General features: G+C 45.8%; 1 protein-coding gene across 1 annotated transcript in view; it reads left to right on the top strand.

Moving 5' to 3' along the window:
• LOC310775711 (ras-associating and dilute domain-containing protein-like) overlaps positions 1 to 22334 on the top strand; it is a gene marked incomplete at its 5' end in the record, with an annotated part of 47377 nt that overhangs the window by 3444 nt on the left and 21599 nt on the right. The window contains 9 exons of the mRNA XM_083635855.1: positions 1108 to 1340; positions 2916 to 3370; positions 4372 to 4668; positions 6296 to 6697; positions 8667 to 8704; positions 9060 to 9280; positions 9689 to 9801; positions 15516 to 15780; positions 20493 to 20671. Of these exons, the coding sequence (XP_083491981.1) occupies positions 1108 to 1340; positions 2916 to 3370; positions 4372 to 4668; positions 6296 to 6697; positions 8667 to 8704; positions 9060 to 9280; positions 9689 to 9801; positions 15516 to 15780; positions 20493 to 20671 (2203 nt within the window). The remainder of the gene's footprint in view (positions 1 to 1107; positions 1341 to 2915; positions 3371 to 4371; positions 4669 to 6295; positions 6698 to 8666; positions 8705 to 9059; positions 9281 to 9688; positions 9802 to 15515; positions 15781 to 20492; positions 20672 to 22334) is intronic.

Genomic DNA, 22334 nt, shown 5'->3' with positions numbered 1-22334 from the left:
GCCGCCTCTCCAGAGAGTGCATTTCTCTCAGTCTTTGCTTATGCTTCGTCCAAAAACATAATGGGGTGATTAATATAAGTGGTATTCAGCTTGTAGGAACAAAGTCAAACATTTCCCTCTTCCCTCAATGAGACTATATACTCAGTGACATTTAGCTACATCAATACTAGAACAAGGACGGAGGTTATAATGGATTAGCAAATAGCTTGGGCACACTGCAAATTCATTACACTCTTAATGAAACAAGTCTGTACGATCCCCTCTCTCTCCCTACATTTCCTGTCTGCCTGTAACCGAGTGAATCAGAGTCCTCGTGAGTCCAGAGTGGTAGTGAGTTGTTGGTTATCAAGGCCCGTTAAGCAGGTCTGCTACAGTAAGTGAGCTAGTTTCCTTGCTGTTATGCTTAGTGTGTGCACTTTGGAAGCGCGAGAGCATGGGTACCAGTCCCGCCTCCACCCCTGGGCAAGCCCTTAAAGAGATAGTACACATGTTTTTTTTAAAGCCTAGCCCTATTTGCTACTTACCAATGATGATGTTGATTGGCAGAGTTCTTTCTCAGCACAATCCATGCTGTTCCTCATAGTCGCTCTGGAAAGTTGGGGGAAATGAATGCAAGGTCATTGGGTTTGACTGAAGCTGACTGAAGCTGACTGAAATGTACTTTGTGTGACTGTGGGTGAAATCTTAGTGAGCTTCAGTCAGCTTGTACATACAGGAGCGTGACCCCATTGACCTTGCATTTGCTTTTGCCCAACTTTCCAGAGCTACTATGAGGAACAGCATGGATTGTGCTGAGAAAGTAACTAAGTAGCAAATAGGTCTAGGTAAAAAAAAAGAGTGAACTATCCCTGTAGCATGGGTTACATACTGACTGTCCTGATCTAACGAAGGTGAAAAATGTGTATACTAGTGTATACTGCCAGTAGTTTTATTGCATTATGTTTAATAAGCTTGTATTTTGACAAGTTTGAATGTAAACCGAAAAATCGCCCACGGGCCTATGTCAACAAATCTACTGTTGGCATAGTAAAGTATTTCGGCAGAGAGCTAGTCAGGATTTTATTTGATCGAATTATTCTCCCTCCTCCTTTTGAAACGTTCCCGCAGGTATGGTCTGGACAAGGAGGAGGCGAAGTCCTACGTCCTCTGCGACGCCATCGGCACCATCAGCGAGCGCCAGTGGAGGATGGAGGGCTTCCGGGTGGTCGGTGACAGCGAGAGGCCCCTCCTCCTGCAGTCGCTGTGGAAGCCCAGGGAAGGCCTGCTGAGGCGCTTTGAGATGCAGCGCAGGAGCTCGGTGGACGAGCAGCGGTCCAAAGAGAAGGACACCATCACTGCAGGTAGGGCTCATTTCACGGCAGCCCACAGCTAGTCTGCATGTGCTGGAATAAGGTCTTTGAAAGGGCTTGAAGATAGTTTCATGAACCACTGTCAGTGCATAGCATGGTGGCTCAGTGGTTAGTACTGTTGCCTCACAGTGAGAAGGTTGCGGGTTTGAATCTCCACCCCGGTCCTTTCTCCTGTGGAGTTTGCATGTTCCCTGTGGGTTTCCTCCCTCAATCCAAACATATCCTGTGTTTGTGTAGTATCGTAATGTAATGTCTAGTATCCTATATGTAAAGCCTTTTGAGACAAGCTTGTGATAAGGGGCTATAAACATAACTAAACTGAAACTGTTAAAAGGACAGTTCACCAAAAAATACATATTTTTCCTCTTACCTATAGTGCTATTTATCCATCTCTAGATCATTTTGGTGTGAGTTCCCGAGTTTGGAGATATCGGCCGTAAAGATGTCTGCCTTCTCTTGAATACAATGGAACTGGATGGAACTTGGCTTGTGGCACTCAAAGCGCCAAAAAATATACAATTTTGAAAAACTCAACAGCAATGTCTCTCTCCAGAAATCATCACACGGTTACTCAAGATAATCCACAGATATTGCTGTGAGCAGTTTCATATAGGAACTATTCAGCAGCTAGTAGCAGCTAGCTAGCAAATAGTTCCAACACGTGGTTGCTTGCTATTTTTCCAGTGAGAAATCAGCCAAGTCAGAACTAACCATATTCATAGGTCTACGGTTGTTTTCACTTTCTTGTTCAAAGTGTTATGTTTCATTCCAACTGCTCTTACATGGTTTAAATTGGACTTGATGAAACTTGCAAACAGACACACCCTCTCTGTAACCATCCCCCCATTTTAACTTCACTCAAGATCCCACTGCCATGTAGTACTATGCATGTTTTTGTTCAGGCTTTTCACATTCACTTTCTGTCGTCGCTGCTGAACGCCCCAGTTGTTGGTTGACACAGCTGCGGGCCTGCATGGTGTAAAGAGAGAGTGCGTCCTGTTATGTGTTTTGCTTTTGTGAATGGCTGTTTGCTCCTATCAGTGGCAGCTTGTGGATGCTGCTGTGTGGGTAACGTTTTTTTTTTTTTTTCCATGAACGCTGTATCTCTTTCCACCGAGCTCTGTTTCCTGCGCGCGGCTTCTCCGTGTTGACTCTGGCATAAACACACGCATGTACAAATTACTACACACTCACACATAAACACACGCATGTACAAATGACTACACACTCACACATAAACACACGCATGTACAAATGACTACACACTCACACATAAACACACGCATGTACAAATGACTACACACTCACACGTAAACACAAGCATGTACAAATGACTACACACTCACACATAAACACACGCATGTACAAATGACTACACACTCAGCCTTCATCAGAAAAAAAGGGTGTTGCCCTGTGACCACATTTCCAGTACCCCTGTGCCCTGTGCATACTCTGTGCATACTCTGTGCATACTCTTTGAAATGCTGTTACACTTTGCAGGCAGTTTGAATGACTGCTCACTCTCATTCCTGACTTCTCTTATTTATTTATACAACTCTGTGTCAGGTATCAACGCGCAGGCTCGTAAACTGCAGAAGAGCCGCTCCAGAGTGACCTCCACTCTCATAGAAAGGACTACGGGTCGGAACCAGAACCTGTGGAGGAGCAAAAGCGAGATGGACCTGTTGAACTCCGACGCCGAGACCCAGCAGGGCACCCGTCAGAATATCTGCCGCACCGATCAATGGCAGAACCAGAGTGTAACACAGGCACCCGCACATCACCGAGAGGCCAGCCCCAAACAGAGCCGCATTCAGAGTGGAGGTCCCTCCGAGGGGGACCCCGGGCCACGGGCCAAGACAGAGACCCTCTGTCCGCCGAGGCAGAGAGGCGAGACACACAGACAGGAGTCAGAGAGGGAGGAGACAGAGAGCAGCGAAGATAACACCACACAGTACTCCATTCACCCCCCTCAGGATTGTCCCTACCTGCTGCTGGTACAGGGCTGCAGCCTTGCACAGGTATCCCCCTCCCTCCTCCAAAACACACTCTCCTCAACGCCAGCTCCTCAGCCGTGGGCCTTTTCCACAGCAGCCATTTTGTGTCTAAAAGGCAGGGTAAACACAGGTGCAACCAAAACCCCAGCACTGGAACACCTAAATAGATTGGAAGTTGGAAACCCTCATTAATGTTATGGTTGCAGATCGCGCCTGTGTTTACCCTGCCTTTTAGACACAAAATTGCTGCTATCAAAAAGGACAATAAATCCCATATTGCACAGTACAAACACATTGCTTGATCACCGATGAATGAATGAATGGATGCTCCATTCTATGCAAAGGAATTGGATAAAATTCCCTATTGGAATCTCACAACCCAGGTTGTAGTGGTGACACAAACAAACCATTCAAAGGGGGTAAATCCCTTGCCTTTCACACAGGAGACCCGAGTTTGCGTCCCGCGTTCGCGACTATAATTCTCATGAAAATGAAATGCTGATAGTCTAAATAAATATACAGTATTTACCCTAATGAGAAAAGGAGCAAATATTGATGGTTAAAACGGAATAATGACATCACAACAGTCTAATCCTAATGCTAATTTAAAATGAGATATTCCTCTATAAATCTGGCCTCAAACGGCCAACATTTTAGAAAAACAGCCAACATTTTTCGAATGTTGCCCCCTCAGAATTTGGCTTGCATGACGACGCCCCTGATCTAGATGTAGAAAAAGATCAAACAAGTGCACATACAGGAGCACAACTTTCCCAATGAAAAGATCTCAAATACTGCACATACTGACAATACTGACATTCCTCACAATCTCTGCTATAAATACGTACCTCTAAGAAAAACATTTAAAAACAAAGGGCCAGTCAACATCAAACAACAGCAACATAAATACATATTACATAAATACATATTACATAAACATAAATACATACTACACCTGTTTCAGAGAGTGTTGCACATTGTGTGCTACTTTCTACTTCTACTTTCGAATTGTCTCCTCTCCTCAGGACTTTGTCATCTACTTACTCGCGGAGCCGAGCATTGCGATTGGCCGACACAGCGAAAACGGAGAGGGGTCAAAGGTTGACGTACCCCTGTTTGCCCCCGACATCCTTCCAAGGCACTGCTGCTTCCATCGCCATGGCAACGGCAGCCCCACCAGGCTCCGGCCCTGTCAGGACGCCGCGGTGTGGAGGAACGGGGAGGCGCTGAGAGGAGAGGCCACGCTGAGCCCCGGGGATGTCATCGGCCTGGGACAGAGCTACCTCTTCCTGTTCAAAGATCCTTTAGCTGTGACGCACAAGGTAAGAAGATTTCCAAAATATGCAGGGCTATGACTGGACACATTCATTTTTTTAAGTGACCATAGATTGCATAAAAATAGATGTAGCCTCTGTGACGTCACATCATCCATTGGTTTGTGGATTCCTGTTTTGAAGCCTTGAGTTTGACATTTTCACCGTCGCCATCTTGTTGTTGACGGAGCCGCAGCACCACCTGCTATTGGTCCGTCCTCGGAAAGCTGTGCGATCATTGGACTCGTCAATTTTACTCTATGGGAACATAATTTACTAAATTAATGCTGTATTGAAGAAGATTTGAGACTAGCGATTGAGACCATAAACTCGTTAGGAAAGTGTTTACTGAGGTAATAAATCAAGAAAATCAAGTTGGAAGACGTTTCTTTGCAGCCGACTGTATAAACTGGTGACTGTATAAACTGGTGACTGTATTAACTGGTGACTGTATAAACTGGTGACTGTATTAACTGGTGACTGGTGAGTGGTGACTGTATAAACTGGTGACTGTATTAACTGGTGACTGTATTAACTGGTGAGTGGTGACTGTATAAACTGGTGACTGTATAAACTGGTGACTGTATTAACTGGTGACTGTATAAACTGGTGACTGTATAAACTGGTGACTGATGACTGTATAAACTGGTGATTGGTGACTGTATTAACTGGTGACTGTATTAACTGGTGACTGGTGAGTGGTGACTGTATAAACTGGTGACTGTATAAACTGGTGACTGTATTAACTGGTGACTGTATAAACTGGTGACTGTATAAACTGGTGACTGGTGACTGTATAAACTGGTGATTGGTGACTGTATAAACTGGTGACTGGTGACTGTATTAACTGGTGACTGGTGACCAGTGTTGGGGGTAACTCATTACAAAAGTAACATATTACATGTAATATATTACTTTTAGCAGTAACTCAGTAATATAACTTATTACTTATAGGATTTCAGTAATATTATACCAGTTACTTTGTCAAGTAACTCAAGTTACAAATTGAGTTACATTTTATTAAATCAAAGCACATATTTAAAAAAAAGATACAATAATTTCCTGTGTTTTTATGCAAATAACCACTATAGCTGACAATAACAAAGGAAAATAATAACATTTACAATTTTGGATTGTTTACACTGACTTCAAGATGGTTGAAAATATTTCTTGGGATGGTTCCGGGGTGGCGATGTCATTCTGCTGCTGCTGTTGTTTTGATAAATGTAATGCAAAAGTAGTGTACTAAGTAACGAGTTACTCTACACAGAAAGTAATATTGTAAAGTAACTTATTACTTTCAAATGAAAGTAACTAGTAATATGTAGTATATTACATTTTGAAAGTAACTTGCCCAACTCTGCTGGTGACTGTATAAACTGGTGACTGGTGACTGTATTAACTGGTGACTGTATTAACTGGTGACTGCGGTGAGTTATATAAAAATTCACCCCCCGTACAGTTTTCAAGAAACTGTTTTTTGGGGGGAGAATGGCTTTTGGAGCCAGTCTCAAGTGGCCACTTGAGGACCTGCAGCTTTTCGATACTTCTGCATTGGCTTCACCTTTTCAGAACTGGAGTTTGGGGCTTGAAAGTGACCCATATCTGATATCTTGTGTGTTTCTTTGAAATGAAGGAGTTGAACGACGGCCCTTCTGATCCCAGCTCGTCTGCTGTTCCCTGGCTCCTGCGCCACGCCCCTTCTGCTGCTACGCCAGCTCATCCTACAGCCCCAATACTCTGCAACACCTGCGCCCACCTCCAGAGCCCGCACAGAAAGGCTTCCCTGCAAAGAGGCGCCCCCTTTCTAAAAGCACCTGAGGGCCACAGCTTGACTTTGAACTACGAGGTGGAGTTGGAGGATCGCGTCATCAAGGAGATAGTCGCCATAGGCTGTAGCGGCGCCAAAGACACGCCGCCGTTGACTGTTGCGTTCTTGCTGTGTGTGTGTGTGCAGTATTCTGCCGGCCATCTCCACACCTCAGACCTCCGCAGGCTCCTGCTGCTCATTGCCAGCAGAGTTCAGAGTGCCATGTGGGTAAGCAGAGTTCAGAGTGCCATGTGGGTAAGCAGAGTTCAGAGTACCATGTGGGTAAGCAGAGTTCAGAGTGCATGTGGGTAAGCAGAGTTCAGAGTGCCATTTGGGTAGAGTTCAGAGTGCCATTTGGGTAAGTAGAGTTCAGAGTGCCATGTGGGTAAGCAGAGTTCAGAGTTCCATGTGGGTAAGCAGAGTTCAGAGTGCCATGTGGGTAAGCAGAGTTCAGAGTGCCATGTGGGTAAGCAGAGTTCAGAGTGCCATGTGGGTAAGCAGAGTTCAGAGTGCCATTTGGGTAGAGTTCAGAGTGCCATTTGGGTAAGTAGAGTTCAGAGTGCCATGTGGGTAAGCAGAGTTCAGAGTTCCATGTGGGTAAGTAGAGTTCAGAGTGCCATGTGGGTAAGCAGAGTTCAGAGTGCCATGTGGGTAAGTAGAGTTCAGAGTACCATGTGGGTAAGCAGAGTTCAGAGTACCATGTGGGTAAGTAGAGTTCAGAGTACCATGTGGGTAAGCAGAGTTCAGAGTGCCATGTGGGTAAGTAGAGTTCAGAGTGCCATGTGGGTAAGTAGAGTTTAGAGTACCATGTGGGTAAGCAGAGTTCAGAGTGACATGTGGGTAAGCAGAGTTCAGAGTGCCATGTGGGTAAGCAGAGTTCAGAGTGCCATGTGGGTAAGCAGAGTTCAGAGTGTCATGTGGGTAAGTAGAGTTCAGAGTGCCATGTGGGTAAGCAGAGTTCAGAGTGCCATGTGGGTAAGCAGAGTCCAGAGTACCATGTGGGTAAGCAGAGTTCATAGTGCCATGTGGGTAAGCAGAGTTCAGAGTGCCATTTGGGTAAGCAGAGTTCAGAGTGCCATGTGGGTAAGTAGAGTTCAGAGTGCCATGTGGGTAAGTCATGGTAAAAAATGATTTGAGATCAGTGTGGTTGCATTTTAATAGCTCTTTGGTCACATTTGACACAGTCTATAACAGTCATTCTCAAACTTTTTCAAGTCAAGGACCCCCAAACTGACAGACACAAATTAGACCACGGACCCCCATTTGATAAGATTTGTCCCAGCCAGGCCGGGTCCCCCTATCTGATAAGATATTTTGCTTTTAGATTTTATTATCCATGAAACCCAGTCATACATTCAGTCATACATTGTGTTACTTATGGATGGAATTATAGTGAAAATAAATCATTCCCCTTTTTGCTGGGGACCCCCTGGAACCCCCTCAAGGATCCCTGGGGGTCCCCGGACCCCACTTTGCAAACCACTGGTCTACACTGTTTAATATCTGTAAGTTAGTTTGAAGACTTTTTACAGATGGGTCTGGCTCCAAAGAATATCAAAGACCTTTTAACCTCATATGAACTGGATTTCAGCCTGATGACCCTGGGCAGGTTCCTATTGGCTGTTTCAAAGTCTATATGAAAAACAAGAAGTGATCCGTTGTTTTCCATCAGGGCCCCTAGACTTTTGGAACAACTTGCCTGAGGATTTAAACTGCTAAATCTGTATAATCTTTTAAATCACTTATTGAAACTACCTTTTATGGTCTTTATCTACTGATCTTGTTTGTGACCCTTTGATGATGTACTTGTATGTTTCTTGCCTTGCTTTTGTATTTCTTACCTTGCTATTATGATTGTGTTGTCAATGTACAGTGTGTGTGTGTGTGTGTGTGTGTGTGTGTGTGTGTGTGTGTGTGTGTGTGTGTGCGTGCGTGTGTGTGTGTGTGTGTGTGTGTGTGTGTGTGTGTGTGTGTGTATGCATGTATATATATATATATATATATAAACCCTTTTATATATTAACCCTAAATTTCACATAATCTAGAAATATCGCTTGCACGCTTCGTGTGCTCGCCTGCTCAACTGCTCAACCGAGAACCCGTATTATAGTAGTGAGATGGTTAATGGACTGGGCATATTATTATTATCATTATATTTTGATGCACTGATCACAAAGTCTATTTATTGTTTCTGCAGGAGCACACTACAGAGCTAGCTGCGGTTCAACCTGAAGCGTAAGTGAATACTCCTTCTTTCTCAAGCGTTCAGATTTAACTGCTGCTTATGTCTCACACACACACAAATGTGTGCACACACACACACACACACAGGCACACACGCATGCACGCGTGCACACACACACAAATGTGTACACACGTGCGCATGCCATGCGCACACACACACACACACACAGGCAAGCACACGCACACGAAACAGGTCATCATACAACTCGCCGTACAGTCGATCCACTGTGAGTTTGTGAGTTTGCTCGATGTGGACCTATCCATGGATTTCAGAAATGTACAATGGCAACATTTTATCCTGCTGATTGGGTTGGACTGATTCAAGATCTATTCCGATGAACTTCAGTCTTAATGGTGAAGGCTCAGACCCAGAGGAGCTGCCGCTTGGTCTGGAAGAGGTGATCTCAGGTCTGCGCCCCCTGGTGGTCTGGATGTCCAACGGCCTGGAGCTGCTATATTTCATCCAGCACCAGCTGCCCCTTATTCTGGACTGGAGAAGCCGGAGGGAGCAAGGACAGGAGGACGAAGCAGAGAGGGAAGGTGAGAAGAACAGGGAGGAGAACTTGGGTTAGTAGCCTATTGAGCTCGAACAGATAAAGTTGCACAGTCAGTGTTTCATTTGTGTGTAAAATGACAGCGATCTCATCAGCACAAATTATGAAATAGGCCTCCAACAGAGAAGAGTATCCATGGAGACACCGTCGATTTATTTGAGTGAAATACAAACTAAATAGGGCATTTTAGTGATGAGTACTTTTTTCCAGAGAGCTAATACACCCATCGTGTATGTGTGTGTGTGTGCGTGTGTGTGTGTGTGTGTGTGTGTGTGTGCGTGCGTGCATGCATGCGTGCGTGTGTGTGTGTGTGTGTGTGTGTGTGTGCGTGTGCGTGCGTGCATCCGTGCGTGCGTGCGTGTGTGTGTGTGTGTGTGCATGCGTGCGTGCGTGTGCGTGTGTGTGTGTGTGTGTGTTTCAGCTCTGTTGGAGCTGCACCTGTCAGGTGTGCGTTCAGCCAGTGAGGAGACAGTGGGCGTCCTGGAGGAAGTCATCATGCTCACCTTCCAGCAGTGTGTGTACTATATCACCAAGGTGAGAGCTAGACCAACACCCAGGTGAGCTGGACCAACACCCAGGTGCAGCTTTCACAGTATCATCACTTTAATAGTCTATGTTTCTGCCACATCTCTTCTGAGCTGCTCTATGCAGCCAAGTTTCATAAGAGGGAGAATGACTCATTTTGACTGAGACAAATTGAGGGATCAGTCAGTCGTTATCCTCTTTCCTCGATAGCTTTTGGATAATTCAACTTTTCCCCCCGGATTTCCCCCGTTTTTGCGCCACCTCCTCTGCTGATCCGGGTAGAGTTGTAGACTAGCACATGCTTCCTCCGATACATGTGCAGTCGCCAGCTGCTTCTTTTCACCTGACAACGAGGTGTTTCACCGACAGGATGTAGTACGTGGTAGGATCACGCTATTCCCCCCAGTTCCCGTCCCCCCTGAACAGGCGCCTCGACCGACCAGAGGAGGCAGTAGTGCAGCGACCAGGACAGATAATGTACCTCTAATTCGGCTTCCCACCCACAGACACGGCCAATTGTTGCCTGTATGGACTCCCGACCAAGCGGAGGCAACACGGGGGCTCGAACCTACAACCCTCGTGTTAGGCAGGGAATCTACCGCTGCACTACCCAGACGCCCTGAATAATTCAACTTCTGACATTTAGAGGTTTTGATAGCAAAAGCTCTGCCATTTTTTTTTGGGACTGGTATCAGGTTACTGAAAATGAAATACTAATTTGTTCCACTAGCTACTCTTTATTGGGGAAAGTAATAACATCATGCAATGTTTCATTGAGAAAAGCCTGTGTACAGAGAGAGAGAGAGAGAGAGAGAGAGAGAGAGAGAGAGAGAGAGAGAGAGAGAGAGAGAGAGAGAGAGAGAGAAAGTGGCATTGCATTGTAGCAATGGTGGCCAGTGGTGTTCAGTATTTCAGTGAAACCACACCCACCACATGGAAACTTGCCATGGAGGTTTTAGACAACTTTCCAGTTGAGCTGAGTGGGTGTGGGTCGAAAAACCGTCCAGAAAATACAAATCAGCCCATTAAAGTGCATCTGACGTCATCTGAACAATTCTCCCTCCTCAGTCAGGAGTACAACTAGACATCATAACTGAATCAGCGTATGAATCAGTGACCTGGATGCTCCTAGCCAGCAACACCCAGTGGAAGAGAAAAGGGCCAGGGTGAAGGGAAGTCATGTGACGCATTTAGCCACGTCAGAGATGGCATTAGCCAAGGTGTCACATGCTCTGACAACAGGAACTGAGATGGACTGTGTGCTCACTAGAAAAGAAAGGATCTAGGCATCCTCAATAGGAAGGAAGTTGGAGGTACAAAGTCCACGTCTCTGAGGAGGAAACGATAGAATTCCCGAATAGTAGCATCCTGCGGAGTTGGTGCCTCGCATATTTTTCTTGATTCAGGAGGATGTGGTTATCGAACTACCTGCCATCAGTCAGCCTCCATCTCTCTTATGGTGGAATGCGGGTCAGCCCGATGAACCAAACCACTTCCAGATGTCAGCAAATGAAGGAATAACCCTGAAATATAATAGGTCTCATAAGGTTGAGACTTACAGGATGGATGTAATGCAAGGTTGATGTTTTATTGACATTTGTCTGGCGTCTTGCTTTGCTTGTTTCCTTGGACTTCTGTGGTCATGCCAGTTATTCCAGGCATGACGTTCTCATCCATCATACCTGTCAGGAGGTAGTAAGCTCCAATAATCCACATCTCTCCAGGACTGACAGGCCGACCAGACCAAATCATGTGAGGAATGTCCCAAAACCACCAGTGTCAAGCTAATGTATACCCCAACTAAGGCCTAATGATTGATTCTAGCATCTTTCCCACACACTTTCCCTTCACTAGTGCAGAGATGCACTGAAGTCTAGTGATTTATATCTGGATTTACTGCGGCGTGTCTGAATGAGGAACCAGTTTTTGCAAGGGGACTTTAACATCTCAGTTTGACAGTGTAGACAAGCTAGACCAGAGAGAGAGAGAGAGAGAGAGAGAGAGAGAGAGAACAAGACAGAAATAGTTTTTCTCCAGCTATCAATACTCCTTGTTGTGTTACCTTCCCTCAAACAAGGGGGTCTCACAGAAAGTGATCTTAAATCAAAACACTACCAAGATTATTATAGTTAACTAAAAAAAAAAAAAAATGATGTGGGCGACAAAAAACATTTTATTTATTTGAAATAAAACATTAGACTATTGAAAAAAAGAAAACTAACTGAAACAATCTTGTGTACTTACAAAAATAAGTAAAATAACAATATACAGAACATGTCTTTAGTTTAGTCTGTCAATTTGGTAAAATTTGTCAACACAACAAGCATGATGCATTGGGTCATATTATGTTTATTGAGTCTGGGATGTCGACATGACTGAGTCAATTGCCTTCACAAAGTGTTGTTTTGTAATACCTATTCTGAACTTTTTAAATATTGCCCCTGACAAATACCCCATATATTATAAGAAAATAATAATAATAATAACAATAACAACAACAATAATCATCATCATCATCATCATCATGAATAAAAAAAAACATGTAAAATACAAAACTATAATTGAACACAACCTAAAGTAAGCCAAAGGTAGTATATAACATCTTGCTAAACCTGTGTTTGCTGTTTGGGGCATTTCATGCTTGTCCATCTGGAGCGAGGGTAACTGCTCTGCGGGATGGAAAACAAAAGGCGCCATTGGTGACTGGCTCTTCCCAGCAGAGGATGTGTCGTGATGAGTACAGACGCATTGATCCAGACTGCGTGTTGACTTGTGCGTCATAGCGGATGCACACATAGGCGGGCGGGCGGATAGAAAACACAACGCACACACACACACACACACACACACACACACACACACACACACATACTAGATACATGTGGCAGTCTCTGGATCCAGGGAACAGAACGAGTGAGGCTTGTTGTTTGAATGGGTCCTGTCTTGGTCGGTTCCACTGAGTGACATTTTCCACCCAGAAACACTGGAACACTATTTGGCTTCATGCTCACCCATTTCCATTGTCTCATGTGATGGGAGGCGTGGTGCTCTATGTTCTCACCCTGCAGGGCCTTACTTACAGTCAATGTAAAATGATCTGCTGGGGTGGATTCCTTCAAAACTCTTCACTCAGCAGTCCTGTCGCTGGCCATGCCAAGCCCACAGGAGCCATATTCAGCTTTTTAGGAATGTGGATCTATGGCTGGCGCTGGCCAAGGAAGCTTGGTGGGTGTAGGAGAGGGATTGGAGGGGAAGGGGGATGTCTGTGTACAATTAGCCCGAACAAAGCTATCGTTGTCCAGGCCTGCTCTGAAGAACAGCAAGGAGCTTTGGCTAGAATGAGGAAATGCTACTCTCTCTCTCTTTCTGCTGATTTCTGTGGCAGTGGGTTGCTGCTGGTGTCAGTCTCATCTTATAACAGAGATGTGTATGTAATCGTGAGAGAGCCAGACCTGTAGACACATTATGGGTGGGTGGTCTGAAATGATCTGGGTTAGAGGGTTACATGCTTTGGTTTATCCCAGTGATCAGAACATCCAACGCACAACGTTACCTTTTCCAACCTCAAATTATCCCACAGGAATTGTCAACAAATCTCTAGTTCCACATGGATGAGGAAATCACTCTTAAAAAGGGAGTTTGGCGATTGTGGACACGTGTGCACGCACACACACACATATGTGTGTATATATATATGTATATATATGTGTGTGTGTGTGTGCGTGTGTGCATATATATACATATATATATATTTATAAAATGGCTCTCTCAAATCAAGCAATCTGATTGGTTCACAGCCATTGTATAATTCCAGTAACCGAGTTCAATAACCCATGGCCATGGGTTATTGGTTGCCATGGCAACTCTCTTACTAAAAGGCAGCGCTGCACTCGAGCCAAACAGCTTTCTCCTGATCTGCTGTATGGAGGGTCACTAGTCGGACGCATGATGGCGCAACTCTCTTACTAAAAGTACCTCAAAAACAAAATGGCGGAGACAGCTTTTCAGATCCTTGTGAATCGATCTTCGCTTATAACTTTACTAATACTTCGCAGAAAATGATGTTTTGTACAAGAATAGACTCGGGCTAATGTCTTAACCCCTCTCTCGCGCGCCCTCACTCTTAACCCCGCATTTCTAAATAAGACGTAACGTTACTTGGTGTGGGCATATGGCTCTGGTGTCGGGCTTTGTAAAAAGTCCAGGCAAGCGCCAGGATTGGCCAATGTCGACTTCAGTCTCCAGAACGATACGAATACCATGCCAGTCGGACTTATAGTGTTATTATTATTATATTATTATACTTGGAACCCTTTTATAAAAGCAATATAGCACTCGAGCAGCGTGTGTTGTGGAATATATCCCCCTGCTCAGTTGTTATCCCACTCGGCCTGCGGCCTCGTGGGATAACAACTGATCAGGGGGATATATTCACCACAACACACTTGCTCTCGTGATATATTGCTTAATTATACAACAGGTAGTTCCGGCCGAGCAATTTGATTGGACTAGAGGGATCCTACGAGTGCCGTTATTTCATGATAATGCACTGACGCTTCACTGTGTGTAGATCACTCCGCTTCACACCTGCCCTAATCAACAAAACGCTTCACAGCTGTAGAGTAGACAGTAGTAAAGTAGACAGCCTGCAGTTAATTAGGCTGATTAGGCTACATTTTCAGCAAAGTAGAAAGCTGAGGGGACTATTTTTGTTGGCGGAGGACACAGAGGACACAGACTGCTACACAGCACAGACTACTACAGCACAGACTGCTACACAGCACAGACTGCTACACAGCACAGACTGCTACAGCACAGACTGCTACACAGCACAGACTGCTACAGCACAGACTACTACACAGCACAGACTGCTACACAGCACAGACTGCTACAGCACAGACTGCTACACAGCACAGACTGCTACAGCACAGACTGCTACAGCACAGACTGCTACAGCACAGACTACTACACAGCACAGACTGCTACACAGCACAGACTGCTACAGCACAGACTGCTACACAGCACAGACTGCTACAGCACAGACTACTACACAGCACAGACTGCTACAGCACAGACTGCTACAGCACAGACTGCTACACAGCACAGACTGCTACAGCACAGACTGCTACACAGCACAGACTGCTACAGCACAGACTACTACACAGCACAGACTGCTACAGCACAGACTGCTACAGCACAGACTGCTACACAGCACAGACTGCTACACAGCACAGACTACTACAGCACAGACTGCTACACAGCACAGACTGCCACATCACAGACCACAGACTGCCACAGCACAGACTGCCAAACAGCACAGACTGCTGTGGGGTGAAAGTGCGTTATTGGCAGAGTAATGATTTAAACATTGGCACATGGAGCCGGTTAGTTTGGTAGAAGACGATCCAATGAGTGTAAATGGTGCGGTGCTGCTGCTTTCAGGCTGTGGATAGAAATATGTCAGTTGGTCGCCATATTGTTTTCACTGACAAGATCTTTTCACAAAACCTGTTTGGACTTATCGTTAGCAGCAAGAGGCCTAGCAACCGAGCAACAGTTCCATTTCAACAAACAGCTGCCTCTGGAGTTAATATTCTGTGGGTCCAAGTTCTACAGGTATATAAGAGACAAATTATGTCCAAAATTGACAAACGTATCCTTTTTACATGCAGCACAGTTCCCTCTCACACTTCAGTGACAATCACCTACCTCTATCTTCTCAGGTCCTGTACCCCATCCTGCCAGGCCTTCTGGACTGCAACCCCTTCAGGGAGCGTGCTGAGCCGCAGATGCCTGGTTGGAGTGCTGGGGTCCTGGGGAGCGATGCACTACGTGTCCCTGGTGAGACCAAGCAGGTGCTGGAGGTCTTGTCTGAGACGAGGCGCCTGCTGCTGGACTGTCAGCTCCACCCAGAGCTCTCCTCTCAGCTCCTCGCCTACCTCTTCTACTTCATCAACGCCTCACTCTTCAACACACTCATGGAGAGAGGTACACGCAAGCATAACGCAGGCACACTCTCATGCCTACAAGCTAACACGCAAGCATAATGCAGGCACACTCTCATGCCTACAAACTAACACGCAAGCATAATGCAGGCACACTCTCATGCCTACAAACTAACACGCAAGCATAAAGCTGGGTTCACACCGACGACCCAAGCCTTGCCTATGCCTTGCCTTTACCCACGCTTTTTAATAGGCGTCCGTTTTAGTCAACGAGGCTGTGTACACCGGCCGCCTGAGCGCGAACCCTGCGTGTACCCACGCCTTGCCTGTGCCTTGCCGATTTTATCGAATAGGCGTGAGTTCTATTTTGAAGCCGACAAGGCGCGCGCAGGCAGACTTCTTCTGTCAAGCCATGAAAGAAAAACGCACAATATCCGTCGGAAATAGCAAAGTCAACTGAATTTCAAAATAAAATGGAGTTACTACAACATGTTGAGCAGAGAGACAGAGAGATTGACGGGTAGCTATCACGTGGGGCTTTCTCCCCGTCGGCAAACAAATCTTCATGAGAGAGAATAGCGACCGAAGAAGCAAGATGGACAATGTTGTTGTGCCAGCACATATTCTTGCAAGATCACCTCTCTAAAATGTCCGACTATAGTCAGACCTGGTTATACATATCCAGCATCAATAGAACATTAAATATATCCGATTTATTTTACCTAGAGGCTACCCATGACAATTCTGGACAACACGTGAAAAAATACAGTCGGGAGAGAGGAGAGGCGCTTGTGACTCGGCTCCAGGTTCGGCGTGCAAAAGGCGTGCGGTGTGATCGCAAAAGCGTGTAACAGGTTCACGCCCAGCTCGGCGTAGGCGTGGGTTGAGGCAAGGCAAGGCGTAGGTTGTCTGTGTGAACGAAGCGTAATGCAGGCACACTCTCATGCCTACAAACTAACACGCAAGCATAAGGCTGGTTTCACACCGACGACCCACGCCTTGCCTTGCCTCAACCCACGCCTACGCCGAGCTGGGCGTGAACCTGTTACACGCTTTTGCGATCACACCGCACGCCTTTTGCACGCCGAACCTGGAGCCGAGTCACAAGCGCCTCTCCTCTCTCCCGACTGTATTTTTTCACGTGTTGTCCAGAATTGTCATGGGTAGCCTCTAGGTAAAATAAATCTGATATATTTAATGTTCTATTGATGCTGGATATGTATAACCAGGTCTGACTATAGTCGGACATTTTAGAGAGGTGATCTTGCAAGAATATGTGCTGGCACAACAACATTGTCCATCTTGCTTCTTCGGTCGCTATTCTCTCATGAAGATTTGTTTGCCGACAGGGAGAAAGCCCCACGTGATAGCCACCCGTCAATCTCTCTCTCGCTCTCTCTCTCTCTGCTCAATACTGTTGTAGAAACTCCATTTTATTTTGAAATTCAGTTGACTTTGCCAGTTCCCACGGATATTGTCGCGTTTTTCTTTCATGGCTTGACAGAAAAGCCTGCCTGCACGCGCCTTGTCGGCGTGAAAATAGAACTCTTGCCTATTCGATAAAATCGGCAAGGCACAGGCAAGGCGTGGGTACACGCAGGGTTCACGCTCAGGCGTCCGGTGTACACAGCCTCGTTGACTAAAACGGACGCCTATTAAAAAGCGTGGGTAAAGGCAAGGCATAGGCAAGGCTTGGGTCGTCGGTGTGAAACCAGCCTAAGGCTGGGTTCACACCGACGATGCCTTGCCTTGCCTTGCCTTGCCTTTACCCACGCTTTTTAATAGGCGTCCGTTTTAGTCAACGAGGCTGTGTACACCGGCCGCCTGAGCGTGAACCCTGCGTGTACCCACGCCTTGCCTATGCCTTGCCGATTTTATCGAATAGGCGTGAGTTCTATTTTGAAGCCGACAAGGCGCGTGCAGGCAGGCTTCTTCTGTCAAGCCATGAAAGAAAAACGCACAATATCCGTCGGAAATGGCAAAATCAACTGAATTTCAAAATAAAATTCAGTTACTACAACATGTTGAGCAGAGACAGAGAGATTGACGGGTGGCTATCACGTGGGGCTTTCTCCCCGTCGGCAAACAGATCTTCATGAGAGAGAATAGCGACCGAAGAAGCAAGATGGACAATGTTGTTGTGTGCCAGGCTGCCAGCACATATTCTTGCAAGATCACCTCTCTAAAATGTCCGACTATAGTCAGACCTGGTTATACAGATCCAGCATCAATAGAACATTAAATATATCCGATTTATTTTACCTAGAGGCTACCCATGACAATTCTGGACAACACGTGAAAAAATACAGTCGGGAGAGAGGAGAGGCGCTTGTGACTCGGCTCCAGGTTCGGCGTGCAAAAGGCGTGCGGTGTGATCACAAAAGCGTGTAACAGGTTCACGCCCAGCTCGGCGTAGGCGTGGGTTGAGGCAAGGCAAGGCGTAGCTGGTCTGTGTGAACTAAGCCTAACGGCCGATTCACACACACGCTTTGCGCGACGCCTTGCGCATACGCTTTAATCGACGCCTACGCATATAGGCATTGCTTCATGCACGCCTGCCGCCTATTTTCGTTCACACAGGACGCCACGCTCTGCGCTACGCTGAACACATGAGCAGCGGTTTGTTTACACTTTTCAGATCTGATTTATAGCATGGGTGAGTCCTCTTTTTTATTGTAATGTGCAAGTGAGGATGTCTGTCTATTTCCTGGCCCGCTGTAATTGTTATTTTCCCTCGGGTAATCATGTGACTATGAGTCATCAACACCATGAGTGAAACTTGCATTGAGACAGGGGGGGTATATATACATCTGACAGAAAAGACGTTAATAGAGGAACACATGAAGGACAGCTCTCCTCTCCCACTATGCTCCACCCTCCCTTTTGGGCAAACTCGGTAGAAAATATGGCCCAAGTCCACCAGAAACAACAGCCAGCTTGACAGTTCAGCGCGCCTAGAGCTGAAAAATAGAACAGACGCCTAAACGATAAATGCAGCGCAGCGTAGGCACAGCGCGAGCGTGGCTTCAGCACAGCGTGGCAGCGGTATGTGTGAACGCTCTCGTCTGTTAACAAGGACGCCTAAATTTTAGGCGTTGCTTAGGCGTTGCTTTAAGCATCGCTCTAGGCGTGTGTGTGAACCCGGCGTAATGCAGGCACACTCTCATGCCTACAAACTAACACGCAAGCATAATGCAGGCACACTCTCATGCCTACAAACTAACACGCAAGCATAATGCAGACACACTCTCATGCCTACAAACTAACACGCAAGCATAACGCAGGCACACTCTCATGCCTACAAACTAACACACAAGCATAACGCAGGCACACTCTCATGCCTACAAACTAACACGCAAGCATAACGCAGGCACACTCTCATGCCTACAAACTAACACGCAAGCATAAAGCTGGGTTCACACCGACGACCCAAGCCTTGCCTATGCCTTGCCTTTACCCACGCTTTTTAATAGGCGTCCGTTTTAGTCAACGAGGCTGTGTACACCGGCCGCCTGAGCGTGAACCCTGCGTGTACCCACGCCTTGCCTGTGCCTTGCCGATTTTATCGAATAGGCGTGAGTTCTATTTTGAAGCCGACAAGGCGCGTGCAGGCAGGCTTTTCTGTCAAGCCATGAAAGAAAAACGCGACAATATCCGTGGGAAATGGCAAATTCAACTGAATTTCAAAATAAAATGGAGTTACAACAGTGTTGAGAAGAGAGAGAGAAAGAGAGAGAGAGATTGACGGGTGGCTATCACGTGGGGCTTTCTCCCCGTCGGCAAACAAATCTTCATGAGAGAGAATAGCGACCGAAGAAGCAAGATGGACAATGTTGTTGTGCCAGCACATATTCTTGCAAGATCACCTCTCTAAAATGTCCGACTATAGTCAGACCTGGTTATACATATCCAGCATCAATAGAACATTAAATATATCCGATTTATTTTACCTAGAGGCTACCCATGACAATTCTGGACAACACGTGAAAAAATACAGTCGGGAGAGAGGAGAGGCGCTTGTGACTCGGCTCCAGGTTCGGCGTGCAAAAGGCGTGCGGTGTGATCGCAAAAGCGTGTAACAGGTTCACGCCCAGCTCGGCGTAGGCGTGGGTTGAGGCAAGGCAAGGCGTAGGTTGTCTGTGTGAATGAAGCGTAACGCAGGCACACTCATGCATGCCTACAAACTAACACACAAGCATAATGCAGGCACACTCATGCATGCCTACAAACTAACACACAAACGCAGGCACACTCATGCATGCCTACAAACTAACACACAAGCATAATGCAGGCACACTCATGCATGCCTACAAACTAACACACAAACGCAGGCACACTCATGCATGCCTACAAACTAACACACAAGCATAACGCAGGCACACTCATGCATGCCTACAAACTAACACACAAGCATAATGTAGGCACACTCATGCATGCCTACAAACTAACACACAAGCATAATGCAGGCACACACTCATGCATGCCTATAAGCTAACACACAAGCATAACGCAGACCCATACTTTAACCACACTGTACACATTCAAAAGACAAAACACACACGCACACACGCACACACGCACACGCACACACACGCACGCACGCACGCACGCACACACACACACACACACACACACACACACACACACACACACACACACACACACACACACACACACACACACACACACTTCTGCTGTAGAATCAAAACCTGAGTGAATGTTTGATTTCATGAATTAATGTTACACTCTATAAAGGCTCTGAGGCTGATTTCTACCAGTGGTCCAGAGGCGTGCGGGTGCGGGCCAATCTGGACTTGCTCCTGGACTGGGCCCATGGAGCTGGTTCTGGACTGGGAGAACTGGCCTTAGAGCACACACACGCACTATCCTCAGCTGTCAATCTACTGGCCACGCCAAGAGAGAACCTGCTGCAGGTAAAACACACACAAGCACACACACACACACACACACACACACACACACACACACACACACACACACACACACACACACACACACACAGACACAACGTTACTCAACATCGATGAATAGCACATTAATTATGTGACATTAGTGTAACTACAGTAAACAAACAAGACCATTGCAAAGAAGAGTGGCATTCTCTAGTTGACCTCTATATGTGTGCTGGTTTGGATTTCAAAGGAAATCGGCTGGATTTACTGCTAAACGTCATATTGTTTTACTGCACAAAACAGGAAGAGGGTGCTGTTCTATGAGTTTAGTGATATCAGATGGGCGAAGGAGTGAAGGGCCTGCAGGGGGGGAAATCACTACCAACATGTTTATCCTCTACAATAAATAGATAGAAAGAAAGAAAGAAAGAAAGAAAGAAAGAAAGAAAGAAAGAAAGAAAGAAAGAAAGAAAGAAAGAAAGAAATACACACATATATACATTATATAATTTATATATATGAATTAGTTGCTAAAATAAGTATAATAAAATTAGTTGCTTTTAGCTATTGTTTTGCTACTGGTCATAAATAGTTTGTAACCCACTTAAGGCATTCAGCTACTTATTCTAATGTTGGCCAATCTCTATCAGCTAGCTACTTCTTAATGCTTCTTACATACCTACGTCTACACAATTGGAGATTGTCTCATAGGGGGATTTAGATGCAGACACTTAACCAGTTGGCAAAGTATGAACAGGTGGGTAAGTAAAGTACATGTATCTTCCAGTCAGTGAGTCAGCTGGATATAACAGACATCCACTCATGCAATATAAAATGATGTGCCGGGGTGGTGTGGGGTGGTGTGAGGTGGTGGATGGGTATGCTCCCGGCCTCTCAACTTCCACATCGTGAGAGCGCCAGTTCGAGCCCTGACATGTCTTATTTTAACCGTTTTTAACCCCGACCCAAATCATTACCCTAACCTTAACCAAGTTGTTTTAGTTGCGCAGAGCAGATGGCTCAGAGCAGATGGCGATGCTGGCAAGTGAAACCGTTTATCCCCACTGATTGACACTGACTGACCATGTTAGATGTACGCATCACTCACACACAGGATTAGAGCAATGTCGAGGTCATTTTAGCACGGCGTGGGGGGTCCAGAGGGGGCTGTGCCCCCCCGGTTCAATTATTTTGTCCATTTTATAGTAAAATGCTTCAATCTGGTGCACTTTGAGAGCAAAATTAAGAGGCTAGATCTATAAAGATCTACAGACATCATATTAGATTATTTTTCCTCTTTACTGTGCTGTTGCTTTACAATGATACAAAAGATAAATGTCTCCCCACATAATATACATTCTGCATACAGGTCACATATGCCAGAATACTGCTCAATTAAATACAATGTCCCATCTACACAAACATCACTTACAGGGTTGTTACTTACCCATTCACTTCAATAGAACTGTCCCCAAAGTCTAGCCCCAATGCAAAATTTGAACGTTGTGGTGAGTTATGTCTCTTCCTTCTATATAGCACACAGAGTGGAAGCAAATTGTTGCATTTCTGATCAATTGTCATATATCATGTTATTTATGAGGGCTTTAAAACATCAATGACAGATGAATAGATCTGGGGGCCGGGGGGCTATTTTTCTAAAAAAGGAAATAGCGAGGTCATGACC

The sequence above is a fragment of the Poromitra crassiceps genome (genome assembly GCF_964638095.1).
Source record: "Poromitra crassiceps genome assembly, chromosome: 4".
Lineage (NCBI taxonomy): Eukaryota > Metazoa > Chordata > Actinopteri > Beryciformes > Melamphaidae > Poromitra > Poromitra crassiceps.
This window is presented reverse-complemented; position numbering and strand designations above follow the sequence as displayed.